Raw genomic sequence first — 19,564 nt, forward strand, 5'->3', positions numbered from 1 at the left:
ATATAAGAGTCGTCACTTGAATCACTTTTTGTATCTTACCTTTCGAGGAGTGTCGACTACAGCCCGTACGAATATCCTGTATCGCTTATTTTTGGCGAGCTTCCGGTTCTCGAATCCCTCGTAGATGTCCCCGCTGCCCAAGTGGAACGTATACGGAATGTCTCTGTGTGGGAACTTAGCTGCGATATAGGGCGCGTTTTCTCTTTCCTGCTTGGCACCTTTCCCGCTGATTATATCCTCCGTCAGCTCATCCGGCTGCCTGTCGGCCGTGCTCTTGTCCTCGGGCACGACGATGAGGTAGTAGTGCGAGATTGGGCCGTACTCCTCGGAAGCTTGCGGCAGAATAACTTGAATCTCCTCGCCGTTAACCACGCCGTAGAAGTCCGGCTTCACCATCGGCTTGGGCGCAGCCATCTGCGTGGTGACGGTGATCTTCGCCGGCGGTTTGTACTGATTGGTATCGCGCGGTACAACGCTCACGTTGACGTTATAAGTCGTAAACGGTTGCAGCTCGTTTATCATTGTACTTGTGGATGTGGGATCCAATAGAATCTCCTTGCGGGGCACTTGTTGCGTCTGCGTTATACCTTGGGAATCCACGAACTCTTTAACAGCGTCGAATGAAACTTTGTACTTGTACGGGATCAGTCTTATGGGCGGGGTCCAGGAAAGGAACATCGTATGCGTCGACGAGTCCGGCGCTCTCAGATTCAACGGCACGTCCTCCGGCTTCACCTTCACCGTGACCTTCTCGCTGAGCCTTCCGAGACCGCTCTTGTAGCGCGCCGCTACTGTTATAGCGTACTGCGTGTACTTCTCCAGATTGATGAGATCCGCCGATTCCGTCAGACCGACGGTCTTCTTCTTCCACTCGTCGAGATCCTCCACGGCGGTCGTCGTGTAGAAAATCTGGTAACCGAGGATCTTCCCTCTGTTGGGCACCGGATCCCACCATACCTCCACGCTGGAGTCCGACGTGGCCACGGCTCTTACGGACATCGGCGCCCGGCCGATGTCCTTTTCCGTCATTATCGTGATTTTCTCGGAGTACGGACCGCTACCCTGCAACGTGTGCGCTCGCACATGAAAGACGTATTCAGTGTTCTCCTCCAAGTTGGTGAATACCGCTCTCGTGTTGGTCGTGTTCCTATCTATAGTGGTGGAGTGATCGTTCTTCTTGTTAAACTGCACGTCGTATCCGATTATCTGGCCGTTTCTGTGCTGCCGAAGCGGTTTGTCCCAGGTCACGCACACAGTGTCGGGAGTTTGAAAGAAGTACGACAGATTTGTCGGTGGCCCGGTTGGCTCGCCTTCCGGACTGAACCAGTACCGCACGGTCTCTTGACCGAAGCCGATGTCATTTTTGCCCGCGACTCTGAACTCGTAATCAACGCCTTGTTCATCTAGAGATTTTTTATTTAAACAAATAACTCATTAAATGAAAAACGGTTACATTAAATAATTTAATTAAACAATAAATAAATAATTTAATAATTTAAAAAGAATTCAGATAGAGCGATTATGATTATGATAATTATCGTAATAAGTATAATATCCTGTTAAGCGTACAAAAAATGAGAAAAAAAAAATATATATATATATCGTGTATCTTGAAGAACATTTAATGCGAGAATATCATATTATTTTTATATGGCATAAGATATTAACGATGGTACATGTTAATTTTTCTCACCAAGATCCGTGATTTTGTACGTATGCTGACGCGTGCCATCGATAAATTCCTCCTTAAGCGTTTGATTCTTTATACCGTATCGAATACGGTATCCCTGCAAGCTACCGTAGGTTTGAGTAGGCTGACCCCATTCGAGCTCCAAGACATCGGGGCTTCTGCTCAGGACTCTGATAATAACGTGGAAATAACGTATATATAGAAAACTCGATTCAAGTCGTTTATGAAAGTACGATTATCGTTTCAAATAGATAGACGATTCTTACTTTACGTTGACCTGCGGTCTGTTCGGTACACCGCCCGGAGTCCTAACGTGTATCGGTACCGAACGGTCCCCGTCCCCTTTTCTCGTCAACGCCGCCACCTGCACCGAGTATCTTGTGTCCGGTTGCAGCCCGGTGATGTTCACTTCTAGCACGCCGTCCTCGTGCACGTCTCGACGTATCGGTTCGTTCAGTAGATCCTTTCCCTGAGAAACCATCACAACTTGTATTGCGAGCCCTTTCCCTCATCTATCTGTAGATACTTGCCTTTCAAAGTTTTTTTACTTTGCTTCTATTTAAGTTTTATTCAAGAAGGATATCGTTAACAGATGCGCAATTAATAGTCTCGCAATTACTCGTGATACTACTAATTTACTTTTCCCAAATACTAATTTGATTATTACATCAAGCATATCCGATATTTTATTTTAAAAGTACTTAGACAAGATTTGTTAAGGTGCGTGACCGATCTTCCATTTTGTGTAAAGCAGGAAATAAATAAAATTGGAATTTATATTTTAACATTTATGAGACTACTTGAATAGGAACGATGTTTACGATATTTTTCCCAATAAATCGGCCAAGTTTTTCTGCTACGAAATTTAAAGTGAATATACGAAATATTTCGTATATTCACTTTAAAAATCTAGTATCTGTGTTACTTAAGACGTACGTCCTATTAATACTTAAACAAGGACCAACGGATAAAAGAACTCGCGACGATATTACACGTGAATAGAGAGACGATAGCGAAGATAAAGGGTTTTATCAGCAAGTTTCGCGTAAGAGCCCGAAACTTGTAACGCTACGCTATTGATCGTGCAGCAGCCGCAAACTGACCTCCTCCCTCACTTCTTGCACGTGTATGTGATATCCCCGTATGACGCCGTTCTGATCTTTCGCTTTCGGCGGCTTCCACTCGACGTGTATCGCCGTCGAGTTGATCGGCGTGACTTTGACGTCCTGAGGATCCCCCGGCACTGTAACGCAATCCATAATTAATTCGCGCACTTTACGCTCGTCCGACGTCACACACACAGACACACGCCCATGTACACCCACAGACGTACGCGGGGACGGGAGATAATAAATAACGGATTTTACTAAAACCTGAAATAATAAAATAAAATATCTTTTATGTAAAATTAAAGAGAATCGAAATCACGATCGGAAGAAGATAAAAAAGAAATGAAATGAAAAGGGGTGTACGTAAGTCATTCACAGTCTGTCCTGTCTGCCGGAAGATCATTACGTCATTATTTACATTCCACAAGCGAAAGAAGAACGTGAGGAAGCGATAAGCGTAATACGTCGGTAGCGGCAAAAGGTACCTTTTGTCGCGCGATAAAAACGTATTCAAGGGAAGAAAAGCGAGAAGTAGAATCGGTCTTTATACAATGCGAAAAAACATTTCCTCTACATTTCGCGACTGTCCATCCGTCGTCCATTTCGTTGCTGTAAACGGGAGGGGGGGAAAAAAAGTAGATGACAGCGAGAACGAGCAGTGAGATACAATTGAAAAAGAGGAAACGAAAGTACCAGCGATTGCAGCGGTTGCAGAAAGAGAGAGAGAGAGAAATCATAAGTAAAATAAGGTCGCGAACAAAAAGGAGAGAACGGTAAGAAGAAAAGAACAAGAAGACGAAGAAAAACAGAAGAGGTAATTACATGCCGCCAATCACACACGGACAAAACGACGTACAAACAATATTACGAGGCACGTTGTACCCCATGCTCTACGCCCCTGATTACGATTACAATCCTCCATTTGAATACCAATAATGCTTTTTTTTTCTCTCTTTCTTTCGTTCTTTTTTTTTCAAGTTCTTTTTTTTTTTTCTTTAGCCCGCGCGCATTCGGTTCGACTTTGCATATACAAGCGCGCGTAGACACGTCATACGGTAAAGTACGCGGTAACGTTGGACGCGATAACATAGCGGTAATATTGGAGAGTCCATGACTTGAGAGACCAAGTAGATAGTTAGTTGCACGCGAGTTTCCGCGGAGGGGGTAGCGAGGGCAACGAGTACGCTCGCCGAGGGACGAAAAGTTGTTGCAACGACGTCGTCGTCGTCGGCGACGACGACGACCGACCGACCGGCGATGACGACAGAGAGTCGCGGGATCTTGCTCTCCTCGGAACAAATGCGAGGTAGTGGCGGTAAATATACACACGCTGCCTATTTACAACGTTTATTTACAACCACGACTATACTGCACGCGACTGCTGGAAGTTGCAGAAAGTCGCGATTGCGGCAGCGTTCGCGTTTAAAAGCCCCCGCGACTTCTAACGTCTCGCGACGTTTCGGCGATTCCGCGAGATAATTCGATTGTTTGTCTCATGGACGGTCCAGTATTTGTCGTATTTCGCTAAACTGCTAAATTGGCGCGTTTGTGAGAGAGAAATGGGAAAACGTAAAACGTGGTGAGAGAAATAAAAGTCCAGATGAAACAAAACAAAAAAATCCAGTACTGCCTAATACTACCTACTTCCGCACGATTATATAGATATTATATAGATATATAATATATAACAGTAACAGCAGCTCTACGGAGGGAAAATTCGCAAAAAACGAAACTTACGCCGCAACGAAAGTACATACAGAAAAATTCCGACGCAGAAAACTGAATCGTCGTAGCGCGAATTTGATGAGAAGCGATTGGTGGATCGCGTGCTCGCTCTGCTTCTAGCTCTCGCATGTATACACAGTCAAGTAAGATCAAGATCAACACTTACAACTTCGCTATGTAGCGCAAAAAACAAGGGTGGCGAGCGCGCGCAGTCGCAGCGTTATAATGTATGTAATAAAATATATGTTTTCCTTAAGATTACATTATAGTATATTCACTGGCTGCAGCAAAAATAAAATAAGACAAAATAATTGTAGGACGACACTTCGAGAATTGAGCTCTCTCGACAGACAACAAAATGAGAGTGTACATATGCAAAAAACGAGACGGTGACAAAAAGGAAAAGTGAAACAAAAAAAAAATAGACGGTATAGAAAAATGTCATGGCACAACTCGAGACGAGCTAAGGGATACTCACTTTTTTCAGCTGCGCCCCAAAAGTCGCCAAAAAAGTGGGAAAAAAAACTCGTAAAAATTCGTGTCAACTTCGCACGTACATTGAGTAGAATTACAATGTAATTTAATTAATCTTTAAGGCATATCAATGAGTAGCACACTACTGATTATCATCAAAATTGGCCCTCTCTCTATATAATAATAGCTATATTCTCGATTTTACGACAAAAAAAATATATATAGACAGAGATCTCGTTATCCTTCTCTTCTCGAGGCAGGCACGCGTTTCGCATTCGCTCGATTCGGTCCTTTCGCTCCGGCCTCATGCGCTCGATCGACAATCACACACCGCTTATTTCGCAACTGCTAACGAATGTCGGTGGCAACAAGATTCATGATTCCAATCGATCGTTACATAGACCAAAAAAAAAAATATATGAATGATCGCTTGGCCCTCGGTTGCAGTTGGTCGCAGAGAGGCGGGAGACGTGAGAATATCTTTTTTTTTTCTTTGGCATGCGCAATCACTACTCCAAATATGAAATAACTAAAGGCTCAATGTGTTCACCTGCCTCGTGTCGGGGCCGGGACACGAGGGCCAAATATCTCACGTTTCTTGAAATTTATCCCGAGAAACCGTGCCGGGTGACAATAATCTTACGGTTAAAGCGTCGAAATCCCGGAAATCTTTCCCCATTCTCTTCCTGCCCCGACACGAGACATCAAAGGGAAGACCTATGATAAAATGCCTACGAAAAGAAAGCTATATAGGTAGGAGAAACCATAAGAAAGAATAAGGTGGACGGTTTCTAGGATGTATCAAACGAGAGAAAAGGTTTCGTCGGTTGTTACTACGGTAGATACTATAGAAAGTGGGCAAGTCGTGAGAAAAACTCGCGATTACTCTCGTGATTATTTTTACGTATGTGTAGTCAAAAAATTCACGATACAAGATCGAGGGATACATGTCGGTGGGGTGGAGTGTCTTCTGAGGAAAAATTGTTTTACCTTCTTTTTTCTTCTCTTTTTTTTTTGCAACTCCAAAAAGTCACCCGCAAAAAACAGCAGCTCGATCAAAAACTTTTGTCGTTTCAGCAAAGGGGAGGCAGGGTAAATTAGAGAAAAAGAGAGAGCGAGAGAGGAAACCGAGGGAAAGAAATAGAGAGGAAGGGCAGGGAGAGAGAGAGAGAGAGAGACAGACTAATGGAGACCACACTCTCCCCGTTTTGGGATACCATAAAAAAGTACCCCGCTATTTGTCTCCCTTCCCTCCCACCCTTCTCTCTTTTTTTCCTCCCCTTTTCCTCCCTTCTCGCTCTTTCTCTCAATGTCAACATCCACCCGCGCATTCATCCACGCAAAAATCACAAAATTCCACGTAAAACGCGCGCGTAAATACGTTTCGACAGCCGTTGCCGAGACGCGGTGGTGTAGAGGTAGCCCGTTTATTTGATTAACGAATCGTACGCCCGCGCGTACCTGTCGATGATCGAGTGTGGTCGAAACTGTCGATGACATCTAAAATGTCTAATTCAAATTGGCGGAACTAGCTGGGTCGAGCTAAAGGAAACGAACTGTCATAAATCATGCGTTTTATTGGGACATAAACAGTGAATATAGTTTTTACGTGTCAAGTAAAGAAATATTGGAGGAAACAATCAGGAACAATCAAACGGGCAGCCGAAGCTCTTAAGACTTTAAAAAACATTACGCCTACGAAAGGAACGTTGCTTCAACCGCTGAATTAGAAGTTCCAGAGATATAAAGAGAGAGGAAAATAAATCACATTTACATATACCATGTAATTAATGTACCTTCTCTAGATATACCCATGTAAAAAAAAAAAAACGTGTGCGTGTTTCTCGAGATAAAAAGTAGAATATGTATGTGGAAAAAGAGATGCTATATATGGCATTTAAAACAGTATTTCGTACATATCGAAGTATATCATCTGAATAATATAGAGTACTATGTTTCACTTACAGAGACACAGAAACGGATCAGAGTCTCGCATGCAGAGAGCGAAGATGTACGTAAATATAAAAAAAAACAACCGTCGAGTGATTACGTATGAAAATTAATGGGACCTGATGCTCGCAGTCTAGGTATGATCAGATTTCCCGTTTTCGTCCTTGCGGTCAGCGCAGCTTTGGTCTAATACGGTAACTTTTTCTTCTTTTTTTTTTATAACAAAGCGTACTTCATCCGCGCCGGATACTTTACGTACGAGCGGAAGTTGGGAGTTGTTCGCTTTGGAACGTGCGTTTCGCATTTCCATTTCTTGTGCATGCTACTTTAAAAAAAAAGAAAGAGGATGTTCTCTCCCGCTGATGCGGATGTCAAAGGTCATCCGATCGTTTCCGGCGGAGGCGAAGTCGACGCGTGGGAAACGATTTACTTGTTGTCGAATTCACGAAAATTGTGACTGATGGAGCATATAAGTGAGAATATAATCAGAAATATCGTCTGATGAATATTGGTATTCAAATGTTTCCAAGAAAACGCCTCGCGAACGTTTCTTTTTTTCTCTTTCTCGATTACATCCGACTCTCTTCTTTCGTCGGAGACGTTTGGGCGCAGAGAAAATATCGCGCGGATTCTCTCGATTTGATTTTTATTGTATACCGTTTTCCTTTGTGACTGATCACTTCCCTGATTTTTTTTTTTTTCGTTACTTTTCGCGTATGCTTTCTTACGCGTGTCGTCCTTCTTCCATCCGGTATCCTTTTACACAATCACTCACGCATTCACGCGCGCACCTTCCTGTCGCGGTCTCGAAAAAAAAAAAAAGTATCGCGAACCAATCACCGATTGTAGTCTTTCTTGTGACATTATACGTGGCATCAGTTATAAAATTCTTTATGCTTACGGAAAAGTAAATTTTCGGTAAAAAAAAACATCATCCGCATAAACAGATCGTTTCTTTCCGAATAATTTTTAATACAATCAACTTATGCGGATCATCTGTTTTCTTGACTGATTTTCCGTAAGTACTCACAGATTAACAACTGATACGGTAACGTAATTTCACGGAATATTATTAGATCGCGCTTTACTCGCGGCGAAACGAACAACGTTGCTCGCTCGCAATAACAATCCATCCGTCGTTACCGTTTCGGTTTATTATTATGGCTTTTGCAGGGAGCGCCATTTCGAGATCGCCTCAGGAAGGAGCTTCAGGTTGCACGACAGTCGACAGTGGGGGTGCTTTTCGAGGGTGCTTTCAGTGCTGGTGCTCGGCGGCACGATATTGCATCGTCTATAACAATATTTATTCGGACGTGTATAGCCGCTGCTGTGCACGGTGCTCTCTCACGCAACATGTGAGCGTTAACGCCTCTACGTATACGCATATCCAAGTCGCACACGCCCGCGACACGTGTCCTACGTGAATGCTACGTGCTATCTCGCAGCCGAATTATTTCGTAAAAGCGAGGTGCTTGTGCTCTTGAGAATCGGTGCACAAAAAGAGAGGGGGGGGGGACAAAGAGGAGGACAGAAGAGGCTACGACGGCGGGGCCAGCACCACGCGACGCACCGCACGTGCGTGTACGTTCGTGGCGTGCGTGGCACCGTGAGAGACTCCGCGGGGGTGCGTGTATGCGTGCGTGGTGGGTGCGAGAAGTGGTTAAAAAAAAAAAAGTGAAACACACGGTGCCGGTGCGCGATTTTTACGTGATTTTTGCAAGGTGCCCGTGCACATATATACGGTGAGACAGTATATATATAAAAATACGATATATAGTAGCAACGTGATAAACTCTCGGTAAATAGTGAACGATGACAGTCAGTAATAGTAGTAAACGTATGCGTATAGAAGATACTTATATATATATATATGTATGCTATACACGTGAACGGTGAATCTTTGGTGCTTAACAATGTGCGAGCTTACACGGCAGGGTGCTTTCAGCAGTGCTTTTTATCGTTTCGCTTCGCTCTGCCGAGTCTGCTTGGGGAGGGTAAACGGGCACCGGATCAGTTGCTCCGTGAACGGGATAATGCCGGGAATGGGGGCTCGTAGGAGCCGGGGGCGCAGGCAGGAGAGTAGAGAAACGAAAGAGGATCCGAGGGGGAGGGGGGGGGGTGAGAGCGTTCCATGGTGGTGAAAGGCATAGGAGAAGATCGTTACGGATGCGTCGGTACGACTTTTCGTTCAACAATCATGGCGGCATAATACCTCCACGCGACAAATGATGCTCTCCACGTGTCCGACGCGAATGTCTTCATAGCGCCCGTTAGAGATAAGTAGAGTGGCGTTGTATGTACACCACCCACCCTCTTTCTCTCGCGCCTTACCTCCCTCCCTCGCTTTCGAATCTACCGGACAATTTTTTGTTTGCAACCCCAGCGCTCCCAGCGTTCGATTATTTTTTTTCAATCTCGCGATTCGCTGTTTCTACTTACTCGCGCTGTAAAACTTTTAACGATCGCGGTCGTACCGCGCCGCCCCCTCCTGCGCGCACCGAGAGAAGTTATCGTTACGATTAAATGATTTCCCGTGGAAATATCGTGGCTAACGACCGCGTGGAGATTTATTTTTTCAACGACTACTATATAAATATCGTGCAAACAATTTTTTTTTTTCCCTCGGTGCCGAATTCGTTTGTTATGGGAGAGAGGGTTGGACAGTTTATTCGGCAACAGGGGGACGAAAAACGTTCGACATGCGGGGATCGATCGGCTCCTTTGGGGACGCCGCTCGGCCGGGACGGGGACGGGAAGTAACAGAAAGCAAAACTGTCTCATGCATCGGCATGCCATTCATAGGATATAGATGGTAATAATATGAACGTATTTGCGTCGGGAAATGACGTCGCAGACTCGACACAGTTCGGCGGATTCTTGGTGGATTTTGGAGACGGAGAGGTGTAGGGATTCGGTTCGGGTGTTTCTTTCCTTTTCCTTAGGCGGGACGAGAGTTCGAGGGGGTTGCGTTTCTGGGATCGTGGGGAAATTAAGGAATCTTTAAACAAACGAAGGCATGCTCTAAACATGTGCAAACGATAGGTAGAACTAAATCTCAACTAAAGACAGAAGAGCCTTATATATCAGAGATATAGAAATATATATATGTGTAATATATATATATATATAGTGAAAAAGTGCGTCTCATATATATATATTCTTGTGTGTGAGATAACATTCGCTAGAGTTTTTATATATATATACGTAAGCGCTTCACTCGCAAGCTGTCCCTCGCGTTGCCATTACTTTCGTCCGATTGTTGCACGTGTAACAAGTTGTTATTTAATTTCGTTCGTTAGTGTTATTTACATGTTTCATGTGGCTTATGCACCGCTAGTGGCGGTGTAAAAAAAAAAGAAAAAAAAATGTCGGAAATAATGGCACGCGGGGCAGCCAGCCTGACTTCTATCTTCATAACACGTGGCAAGATTGAATTAATAAACTAAAGGAGAGAAACGAAACATCTTTACTGACGTAACCACGGTAACCACCAGAAAGAACACTGAGTGTAATGAGTACATATTATTAGGTAATATTGATAATATTACGATAATGTGAATAGATCTTAAAAACTAGCTGTTCAAAACCTGGATCATCCTCCTGCAAATGCTTTAAGGAAAGACAAAAACACTTGAGTGAGTATAATTAGATATTAATTAGCGTGTCAAAATAGATATCCAAGTTTTAAAATTGGGGCTGAAGGGGGAGGGGTGAAAAAAACCAACGGCAACGAACAAAGAGAGAGTTGCGATTAGGCCCTGTAAAAAACGGTAAGAAAATTCTTTTCTTTTTCTTTCATCTTTTTTTTTAATAGCTGAGCTCAAAAATTGGTTATCAGCTTCTGAAAAATCCGTGGCTGCGTGCACCTGGAAAAAATTATTGTGGGCACACTAAAAGAGGGTGATTGGGAGATAGGGCGATTTTGGGGGGAATTTTTCGGGAGAGATTTTCGGGAAAGCTAGAATAAAGATCGTTGGAGATTTTATTGTCGCAAAAAATCCAAAAATATAAAATCTCGCCAGCCAAAAAAGTAGGGCCATCATCGTTTCGTGTTTCGCGTTGAATGCCGTTTTTATAAAAATCGGAAGAGTGAAGGAGGTTACGAAAAGTACGATAGGAAAGCGATCGGAGTAGCGTGATCGGAGAGGCACGAAAAATACAAAAAGTCGTGCGCGCTCAAAACTTTTGTTCGCGCAAAAAAAAAGGTAATCCGACCGGAAAAAAGGGCCGTGTCTGTCCTCTTTTCCTCTCTCGTCACGATGGGCGATTTCGATAGTTCGTTTCTCGAAACTATAACTGTAACACAAGAACGGCGTGAGAGAAGAGGAAAGCTCATATATATATAATATAATACAGAGTATAATAAGTATTGTATAATGTAATTTAATAGAAAATGTAACAAACGTAAATACAATGTAAATATAACGTGAGTGTAGAGATCATTGGAGAGAAAAGATATACGACAGTGAGGACACAGAACAGAAAATCGTGATAAGGGAGAGAGAGAGAGAGAGAGAGAGAGAGAGAGTGTATTCTGGTTGTTTGAGAGTTCGGGAAGAGAGAGACAAGGTTGACGAAGTGACGTTAGCGTAATCTGAAATCGAAAGTATACAAAGTAATGTATATTATACGTGATGCATTCACCAGATCAAGAATAACAAACGCGGCGTGTCGTCGCAACCCGCACTGGAACCGCGCGAGAGTATAACCGGACTGACTTTTGGCGGGCTTTTATATTTTTGGCTCTCGGATGAGGCGCGTTATTACTTCATCCCAATATAGAGTTACATTTCTTCCTCGCGAAGCTTAGCGTGTGAAATTCGTAGCGACCGCGGCGTCGGACTGTGTTTCGCAATTTACATTTTTATCCAATAACGTAGACATCGTATCGCTTTTTCTCTCTGTATATCAATCAAATTAATTAGTATTACTGCAATACCTATTGGAGAACATATATAGTATTCATCTTCTCGCGCTGTGCGTCACCACGGATTTTACACGTTACTCCTCGCGTGCCTGATGTAAACAGAGAGACGTTCAGTTAGTGTCTGTGATACATACCGTCCTCGTGAGTTCTGACCGAGATAGGATAACTCGGGGGCCCGTCACCTACTCTGGTCCCGGCCAATACCCAGATCCGATATTCGGTCCACTTTTTGAGCTCGTCCAACACGAAACGCGTGTCATTCAGTTTGATATTCCTCGCCTCGGAGTCGGAGCGACCGCTCTCGACGACTTGCAGCCTGTAGTAGGCGATCCTCCCGTTGGAGCGTTCAGCGGCCGGCGGTTCCCACGTTACCAATATGGAAGTCGGGCTGATCGCCTTGCCGGTTACATTGCGAGGCGGAGCCCCGGGGACTGTATAACACTCAGTTGTAGGAGGGGAAAAAAACAAAATCGGGGGTTCATAATCGGCAGTTACCGGCCGATCGTACTGGCCCCTGGCTTGAGGTCAGAAGCGAGGATACGAAAAATTGCCGCGTTGAAAATTATTATCATAAAGCACGACTGTACTTCGTCGTCGGATAATTGTCAATCGATAAAAAGTAAATTATGTAATCTGGAACCTTGCAAAATTTCTTAAGTTCCAGATATTGTTTATGTTTCAAAACGCGAATCGTAATATCAGGCATTTTTATGTACAAGCAGATAATGGATCGGTTAGTGCGCCAAGCGACGAGTTCTCGTATTTCTCGATTTGACGCTCTCAACGCTGAGACGAGCGCACAGTCGACGGTGACTGTCGAGGGGATACCAACAAAACGGTATGTTTGGCCAAGGTTCAGAGAGGTGTAAAAATATTCAAGGTAAAAAAGTCATGAATCGATCCTTGAACAGTCGAAAAAATACGTGATTAGAGACAGTTCTCCCGGAGCGGCTCGTGTTAACTCCGGCGTAATAAATCCGCAGAGTTAACGACGTTTTACACGTTTATATAATTGCAAGGGAACGAGACAACGAAAAAACTGAAGAACGGATTATAAATCAATCAATGTTATCGAGAATGAAAAGAGGTGCCCAAAATGCACACATATATCAATGCAGTGCTTAGTGCAATTTATATGTATGATATGTACGTATATATATAGATATATATATAAAGTGGCATCCAAAAACGGCTTTCTTATTTGCAACGCATGCAGTCATTCTCACTCTCCCACACTTCACTTGTTTCAACGTTATTCTCTCTTATTTTTCTGTCTTTCACTTTCTTTTTTACGCTCTCTTTTCCCTTTTTTTTTCTATTCATTATTAAACGCGTTCTCGAAGACGAAAGGTCTTCGCTTTCTCTTTTTTTCTTTCTTTTTCTTTCAAAGGCTCTTTCCAAGGTGTTGTGCGTCGATAGCTTACGCTACTTGCGGGAGCGTCTAGCGCTACAGCACCTCCTACCTGCTGTGCCATCGCGATGCGCGATCGTGCGCGAGGACCCAGGTGCGTCCCATCCGAGATCGCCACGACGCGATACACGTGTGGGATATCGAGTGGCCGACCGCGCCTCGCGGCCTCTCGCGACAATCGCGTATCAGAATGCGTATCTGGCACTCCTCGCTGCATGAACTCATTCGATTTCGTATGCATTCGTGCGCGTTCTGCTTACCGTACTGTTTGGTGCGAACCGGATACGGTATCGTCGTGGCACCCTCTCCCCTCTGACTCCTCGCCGCCAGCCACACGTAGTACAGGGTGTTCGGATATAGGCCAGTCAGGGTGTAGTTCTCGGTGACGGGTATCCTGCGATGATGCTTCTCCTGATTCAGGGCAGAAATGTCGGATGCATTAGATCGCGTAGATTAATCACCGCTTTTAAAATCGCTCTTTTCTTTTTAAAACGTCATTCTCTCTTACTCTAAAATCTTTTTATTCCTCGGACTTCAGCTCATTCTATTCCCGAGTTTTAAAAATTCCCGAGAATTAAAAAAAATTCACTTATTTTCCTTAATAACATTGTCCAATCAATACGGTATTAGAAGATAAAAAATATATTATTAAGAACTAATGCATGATGTGTGGCGCGCAAAATAGTGTTGAACCGACGCTATCGCTAAATGCTAAAAAAAATGGAAATTTATTTTGACATAAAAAATGTCTAATTATACGGAAAGAACGATTTTGTTAAAAGGTCAAAAAATTTAACTGAATACAGATCTGAAAATAATTTTTTATTGAATCGTCAAAATAATTTGCTGGTATATTAGAACTGATAAGCATTACTATAAAACGTTTTGATATTCGAGCAATCATTTTGATTTTCGCACAAAATTATTTTGATTATTGAACAAAAATTATTTTCAGATCTGAATCCAGCAAAATTGTTCTTTCCGTGTATCATAGCTATCATAACTATCTACCTTTGCATAAGTGTCATTCCAGTACAGCTCATAGCTGAGAATATTCTCAGCGCTATGAGCGGGCTTGCTCCATTGGAGCGTTACTTTGGTCTCCCCGATGTCGACCGCCGTTAGCATTTCAGGCTGACTCGGTACCCCTTGCTGTGTTTTGATTTGCACCGGCATACTAAGAGGTCCAGGACCGACGCTCGTGAGCGCCTGGACTCTTATGGTATAGATCGTGTGCGGCGTCAGCTCCGAGATGGTTGTCAACTGGCTGTTATCCACCATCTGGTACTGCCACGATGCCATGGGCTGATTCGAGTCCGTTGTGTAGTACACTTTGTATCCCTACGGAGGGGCATATCGCGCGCTCGTTAGCGATAACGATCAACGGAAACAACCGCGGGATAACCGCGGGTGAGAGGATAAATTTCGGAAAAGACACCGACCGTCACTTGACCGTTCGGGGTTTCCGGTTCGTCCCACTGTATGACCATCGTGCTGGAGCTCAACGGCCGTACCTGAACTTTCCGCGGCGCTGTACCGGGTTCTAAAAAAGAGATTAGTCGGTTTTTAGCGTTACTAGCGTAAAACGAAGAGCAGCCAAGATCACACACGAAGCTGCGGAAGTACGTGTCAGTAGTATCACACGATAAAAAGTCCTCCAAAAAAAAAAGGAACTTAAAAAAAAAACCGTACCAAGAACCAAGAGCAGGTGCGGTGTAAAAATACCGAAAAAGAAATTAAATTTCATTTTGTGTTACTTATACGACACTACGGTGATAAATGGGTATAGTTTCAAAAACCTCACACTGTATGCAATTAACTACTTAAAGATACCCAGACAAAGGTGTGCATGTATCGATGTATCACGCGTGCCATTAAAAATGGCAAAGTATGGTCGTGTATGTGTGTCAGCGAAAATGAGAGTCATGTGTGCGCGAAGTAACCAAACGAGTGAAAACCAAGATCGAAAACTATCCAAAGAAATAAGCAAAGAAATCGGTGTGTATGTACACTACGGCACTCTTAGTATATGATATAACTTACTGGCACCTCCATTTGTCGATTCCGCTATTCAAAGGGGGGAAAAAAAAACATCAAACGATTATTGCCAATTCTCGATATATATGTATATATATATATATATATAAATGGGTAGTAAATGCGACGTGAAAATACGAACTGCGAGAGACGGGTACGTGCCTCCTTCGTATTTTCACGCGAGGTGAGAAGTGTGCTACTATTCTGTTGGGAAAGGTGCAATTTCGCGTGCTGTCTCCCCCGCGTACTCGTTTCTCGCGTCCCTCTCCTCTTTTGCAAAAAAAAGAAAAAAAGGAGACGGAGGCGCGTATCCGAGACGGAGAAGGAGATAGAGAAAGAGAGACAGAGAGAAAGAGTGTGAAGAGTGAAAGAGGGACAGTGAGGGCTTGGTATATAGGGGCTGGGAGGGGAATATAGTGTAAAAAATACACAAATGACACGAGACGTCGTCGAAGCGCGACGAAACGCTGTGGAACGGCCCCCGCAAAAAACACTAACACATTGGTGCAACAAAGAGCAGTCGGAGGCGGGAGGGAGGGGGTGGTCTGGTGATAGGTGAAAAAATTTTCTTGTCACTTACATGGATCAAATCGTGCGTCCACGGCGGACAGCATGGAAAAAATACAGAATTTCCCTCAAAAAATGTGCGTAAAAATTCGCTCCTCTTTTTCTCGATGGTGTGTACAAAAATTCTATCTACGTGCAAAAAATTCACGCTCATGTCGGAGTAGTGCCGTTCCTTCACTACACCCTTTACATTATTGTTCTCCGATCCTTGCGAATGTGGATGCGTGGATGAAAAAAGGGTATGTCGCGGGTACGAAGTGCGTTCGCGTTTTAGCCGGCGAACTTTACTTCGGGACGTATGTAATGTTTGTTGTGTATAGCGTAGAAGTGAAATTTGAGTTGATTCATGAGTGGATTTACTTTGTCTCGTGTAGCGATCGTGATACAGACGCCCAATAAAGTTTTCCGTGTACGTCAAAGATGATTGATTTAATAGATGTCAATTATTTGCTAAGCTTAATCGAACGATGAGTTCGAGACTGAGGAAAGAAATGTTTACTGAAATAAGATGCATTTTGCAGAAACGATATTTTTCCTTGTTTGTTAGAAAGCGAATGACGAATTAGGAGAATAAGCTCTTTTTATACAAGCAATCTCGTTATAACGATACATTCATGGAGATATTAGTATTGCCAATTCTATTCTGATAAGCAATGAGAATTTGTGTTAGAATTTTCCATTTTGCGACTAATATATGTTATGGTCACGGTTACCACCTCTCCGTTTTTTTCGCCCGGAAACTCCGACTCATTTGACGAATCTCCGGTACACAAAAATAATTTCCGGACGAGCACTTTAAATTTTGACAACCTTCTATTTGGAAAAGCATAGTGATTTTTCTTGTGCTCAATGAAAAAAAATCTCCGGCAGAATTTCAATGACTTTTTTTTTTTAGAGAACGTCTTTTCGGCAAAGAATTTTTAATAGCGTGGTTAAAATTGATGACTTCTGGCAGAACACTAATACATGTCTGGTACAATACTCCTTAGAAGATGGCAACCGTGGTTATGAGCTTATAGAAGCGTGAACCATACACTTCGAAAAGGAAAATAATCGTTTCTAGCCACATAGAGGTATAAAAATGACTAGAGAATAGTGCGATAGTAAATACTATGGTACTGACTTGTTTCACCAGTGGTGACTATTACCGGGGCACTTGGGGGACCACGCCCGATGGTGTTCACGGCTATAACGTAGAGCTCGTATTCCGTATACGGGCTGAGACTCCTAACATGGTAGTACATCGTCGTGATACCGGATATCTCGGCAAATGCCTGGTTCACGTGCTTCGGTTTATGCTGAATTACGTAATACTGCAGCTCATCCGGTCCTTTGTAGGACCAACTCAGCTTCACCGACGTCGCAGTGATGTCGGACACTTGAACGTTCTCCGGCGGGCCGGGAAGAGCTGCGGAGCCGGGGGGGAGGGAAAGAGATTATTATATACGGCTTTACCTCTCCGCTATTTCGATGTATAAATGTCGCAATTTTAAAAACTCTCACAGAGCATGAAATCATTTATTCAAGCCAAAGTGAATATAAAATCAATTGCGATATTTCAAAGCGCTTAGAAGAAAAAAAATCTTGCAAACGTTAAATTTATCAGCCGTGTAATGTGTGAGAGTAAAAATATTTATGAAGAGCCTCCTCCGAGCCCTCGGAGGTAAATTGCTTCACGGCAGTTGTTGCTATCGTAATGCAAGGTCTAAACTTGCCGGATCGATTAGTTATCCGATGAATGCAACGCGATTAATCGGCTCGCATCACGTAATCCGCGATAACGTGAGCGAACCGAGGAACGCGATCCACGAAAGATCTATAGAAGCTGTCTAGATTAAAGAAGAGGCTGCAAGTCGAAAAAGTCGATACGAACATTGAACTTTCACCATCGTGGTCGCGTCAATTACACCGAGATCGCTGGCAGCTGTGCACGTGTAATTGGCGGACTCTTTGATGTCCACCAACATCAGGACATTTTTGCCAACCGGCAGGTTGTCTTCCGGCGTCAGATCGGTCGCCGGGTCCTTTCTCCATTTGACGTAGGGCATGGGCGCACCCACGGCGACGCAGGTGAGATTCAGCGATCCGCCCAGCATCACCTCGCTCACCGTCGGTGGAGGAATCGAGAAGCTTGGCGATACACGACGTACTGAGAAGCAACAGCACACTCGTCAGAATAGATACTCTATCTTTCAGCGACTAAATTTTAATTAGTCGAATTTCTTTCAATTTTTCGATCTCTTCAAATTTAAATTAATCTCTAAACCCAGACATAAGAAGTGTGCTAAAGCGAGATACAACAAAAGCTAACATTTCATTACCTTGCTGGTTGAAGTTTAATTCATGAAAAATGAAATTTCTTCTAAATTCTTAATCGTCTATAATTAAAAATCAGCCAATCATATTTATCGAATAAATTTTGAGTGGAAAAATAAATATACCTCTGAAAGATACGAAAAGCCAGAGGTCTTATACATAATATATAACGCCTTTATATTATATGCATGATTCGCAATATGTAACTTACATTACATTATGATTGAGCGCACGAGGTTGTTTATTTATTTACGCGTGACACTAAATCAAAATGTCAACTACCGTAACGGCGCATCCAATTAGGGAATAATTACGTGCTCACGTTTTACGATGGCAAATCAACTGTGCCCAATGAAAATTCGCGGAGCACAAAACTCCGAACGATTATTTTGCAAGGCGCCGTTGCGCAGATTTTGTAAATCGCGGCTAAATGGGACGATTAAACGGGAACCTCGCAACCATCGGGATTCGAGATCGCGGCGAGAACGCGAAGGAAGGAAAACTCTCGGCGCGTAAACACGCGCTACGTGAGTCGCGCGAGCCCTTTGTGCCGCCCGTTTAGTTTAATTACGTTCTAATTGCGTTGCATTAATTTTAATTACAAACAGGAAAACGTCTACGTTTATGGCATTGGCGTGACTGTGCGACAAGCTCGCGCTGGCGTTCGTTATTTGGTCAACGAAAACATCTTCCTTTTGCGGCTTCAAATTCGCTGATTTTCATTAGAATATTTTTTCTTCTTGCTTTTATATCTGATAAAATACCGGCGATAAAATACCGGCGAGAAACGATTTCTTTGTCGAAGGCAATGAAAAATTATATTAATATTTATTAATTATAAGTACGAAATACGCTCGAAAATTAATTTAATTTACATTACAACATTCGCGTGCAAGCATTTGTAAACATGTTGAATCACATACCTTTTACGTATAACGTAGTTGACTTGGAGTACTCTGTGCCTACGGAATTGTTAGCAACGCATTCGTATTTTCCTTGATCGCTTACGTCAGATTCGGTGATCTGCAAGGCACCTGAAATGCAAACGCAGAATATTCTATCAAATCATATTCTCATCTAATATTATCTAATAATTATAAAAGCGCTTTTATACGAAGCACGGAGTACGCGAAAAATTATCCCTCGTATTCCTCGTAATGCTAATATAGTTATTTACACATTGAATAACTATATTACGTTAATTACCATTGCTTATTATCGTTATTGATTTTTTTTTACTAATCCTGATATTCTTGCAACCAGATTTTTTTTATTCGATAGCGTAGATTTATTATAGATTATTAAAAATAATATGAAAATGGATGTCAAAATGTTTTTTTTTCTTAGTATACTGCGTT

The 19,564-nt window shown here is 43.0% G+C and overlaps 1 protein-coding gene across 5 annotated transcripts in view; it reads right to left on the minus strand.

Moving 5' to 3' along the window:
• Nucleotides 1-19,564, minus strand: part of LOC105452192 (tyrosine-protein phosphatase Lar) — a 390,547-nt gene that overhangs the window by 7,202 nt on the left and 363,781 nt on the right. For all 5 annotated transcript variants that reach the window (XM_011693088.1, XM_011693089.1, XM_011693090.1 and 2 more), the window contains 12 exons: nucleotides 19,130-19,240; nucleotides 17,764-18,039; nucleotides 17,014-17,298; nucleotides 15,330-15,353; nucleotides 14,729-14,829; nucleotides 14,298-14,627; nucleotides 13,547-13,697; nucleotides 12,010-12,306; nucleotides 2,794-2,933; nucleotides 1,957-2,159; nucleotides 1,694-1,860; nucleotides 40-1,403 (listed from right to left, as the gene is read on the minus strand). In XM_011693088.1, the coding sequence (XP_011691390.1) occupies nucleotides 40-1,403; nucleotides 1,694-1,860; nucleotides 1,957-2,159; nucleotides 2,794-2,933; nucleotides 12,010-12,306; nucleotides 13,547-13,697; nucleotides 14,298-14,627; nucleotides 14,729-14,829; nucleotides 15,330-15,353; nucleotides 17,014-17,298; nucleotides 17,764-18,039; nucleotides 19,130-19,240 (3,449 nt within the window). The remainder of the gene's footprint in view (nucleotides 1-39; nucleotides 1,404-1,693; nucleotides 1,861-1,956; nucleotides 2,160-2,793; nucleotides 2,934-12,009; nucleotides 12,307-13,546; nucleotides 13,698-14,297; nucleotides 14,628-14,728; nucleotides 14,830-15,329; nucleotides 15,354-17,013; nucleotides 17,299-17,763; nucleotides 18,040-19,129; nucleotides 19,241-19,564) is intronic.

Source organism: Wasmannia auropunctata, unplaced genomic scaffold (genome assembly GCF_000956235.1).
Source record: "Wasmannia auropunctata unplaced genomic scaffold, wasmannia.A_1.0 LD336036.1, whole genome shotgun sequence".
In the NCBI taxonomy this organism is placed as follows: Eukaryota; Metazoa; Arthropoda; class Insecta; order Hymenoptera; family Formicidae; genus Wasmannia; species Wasmannia auropunctata.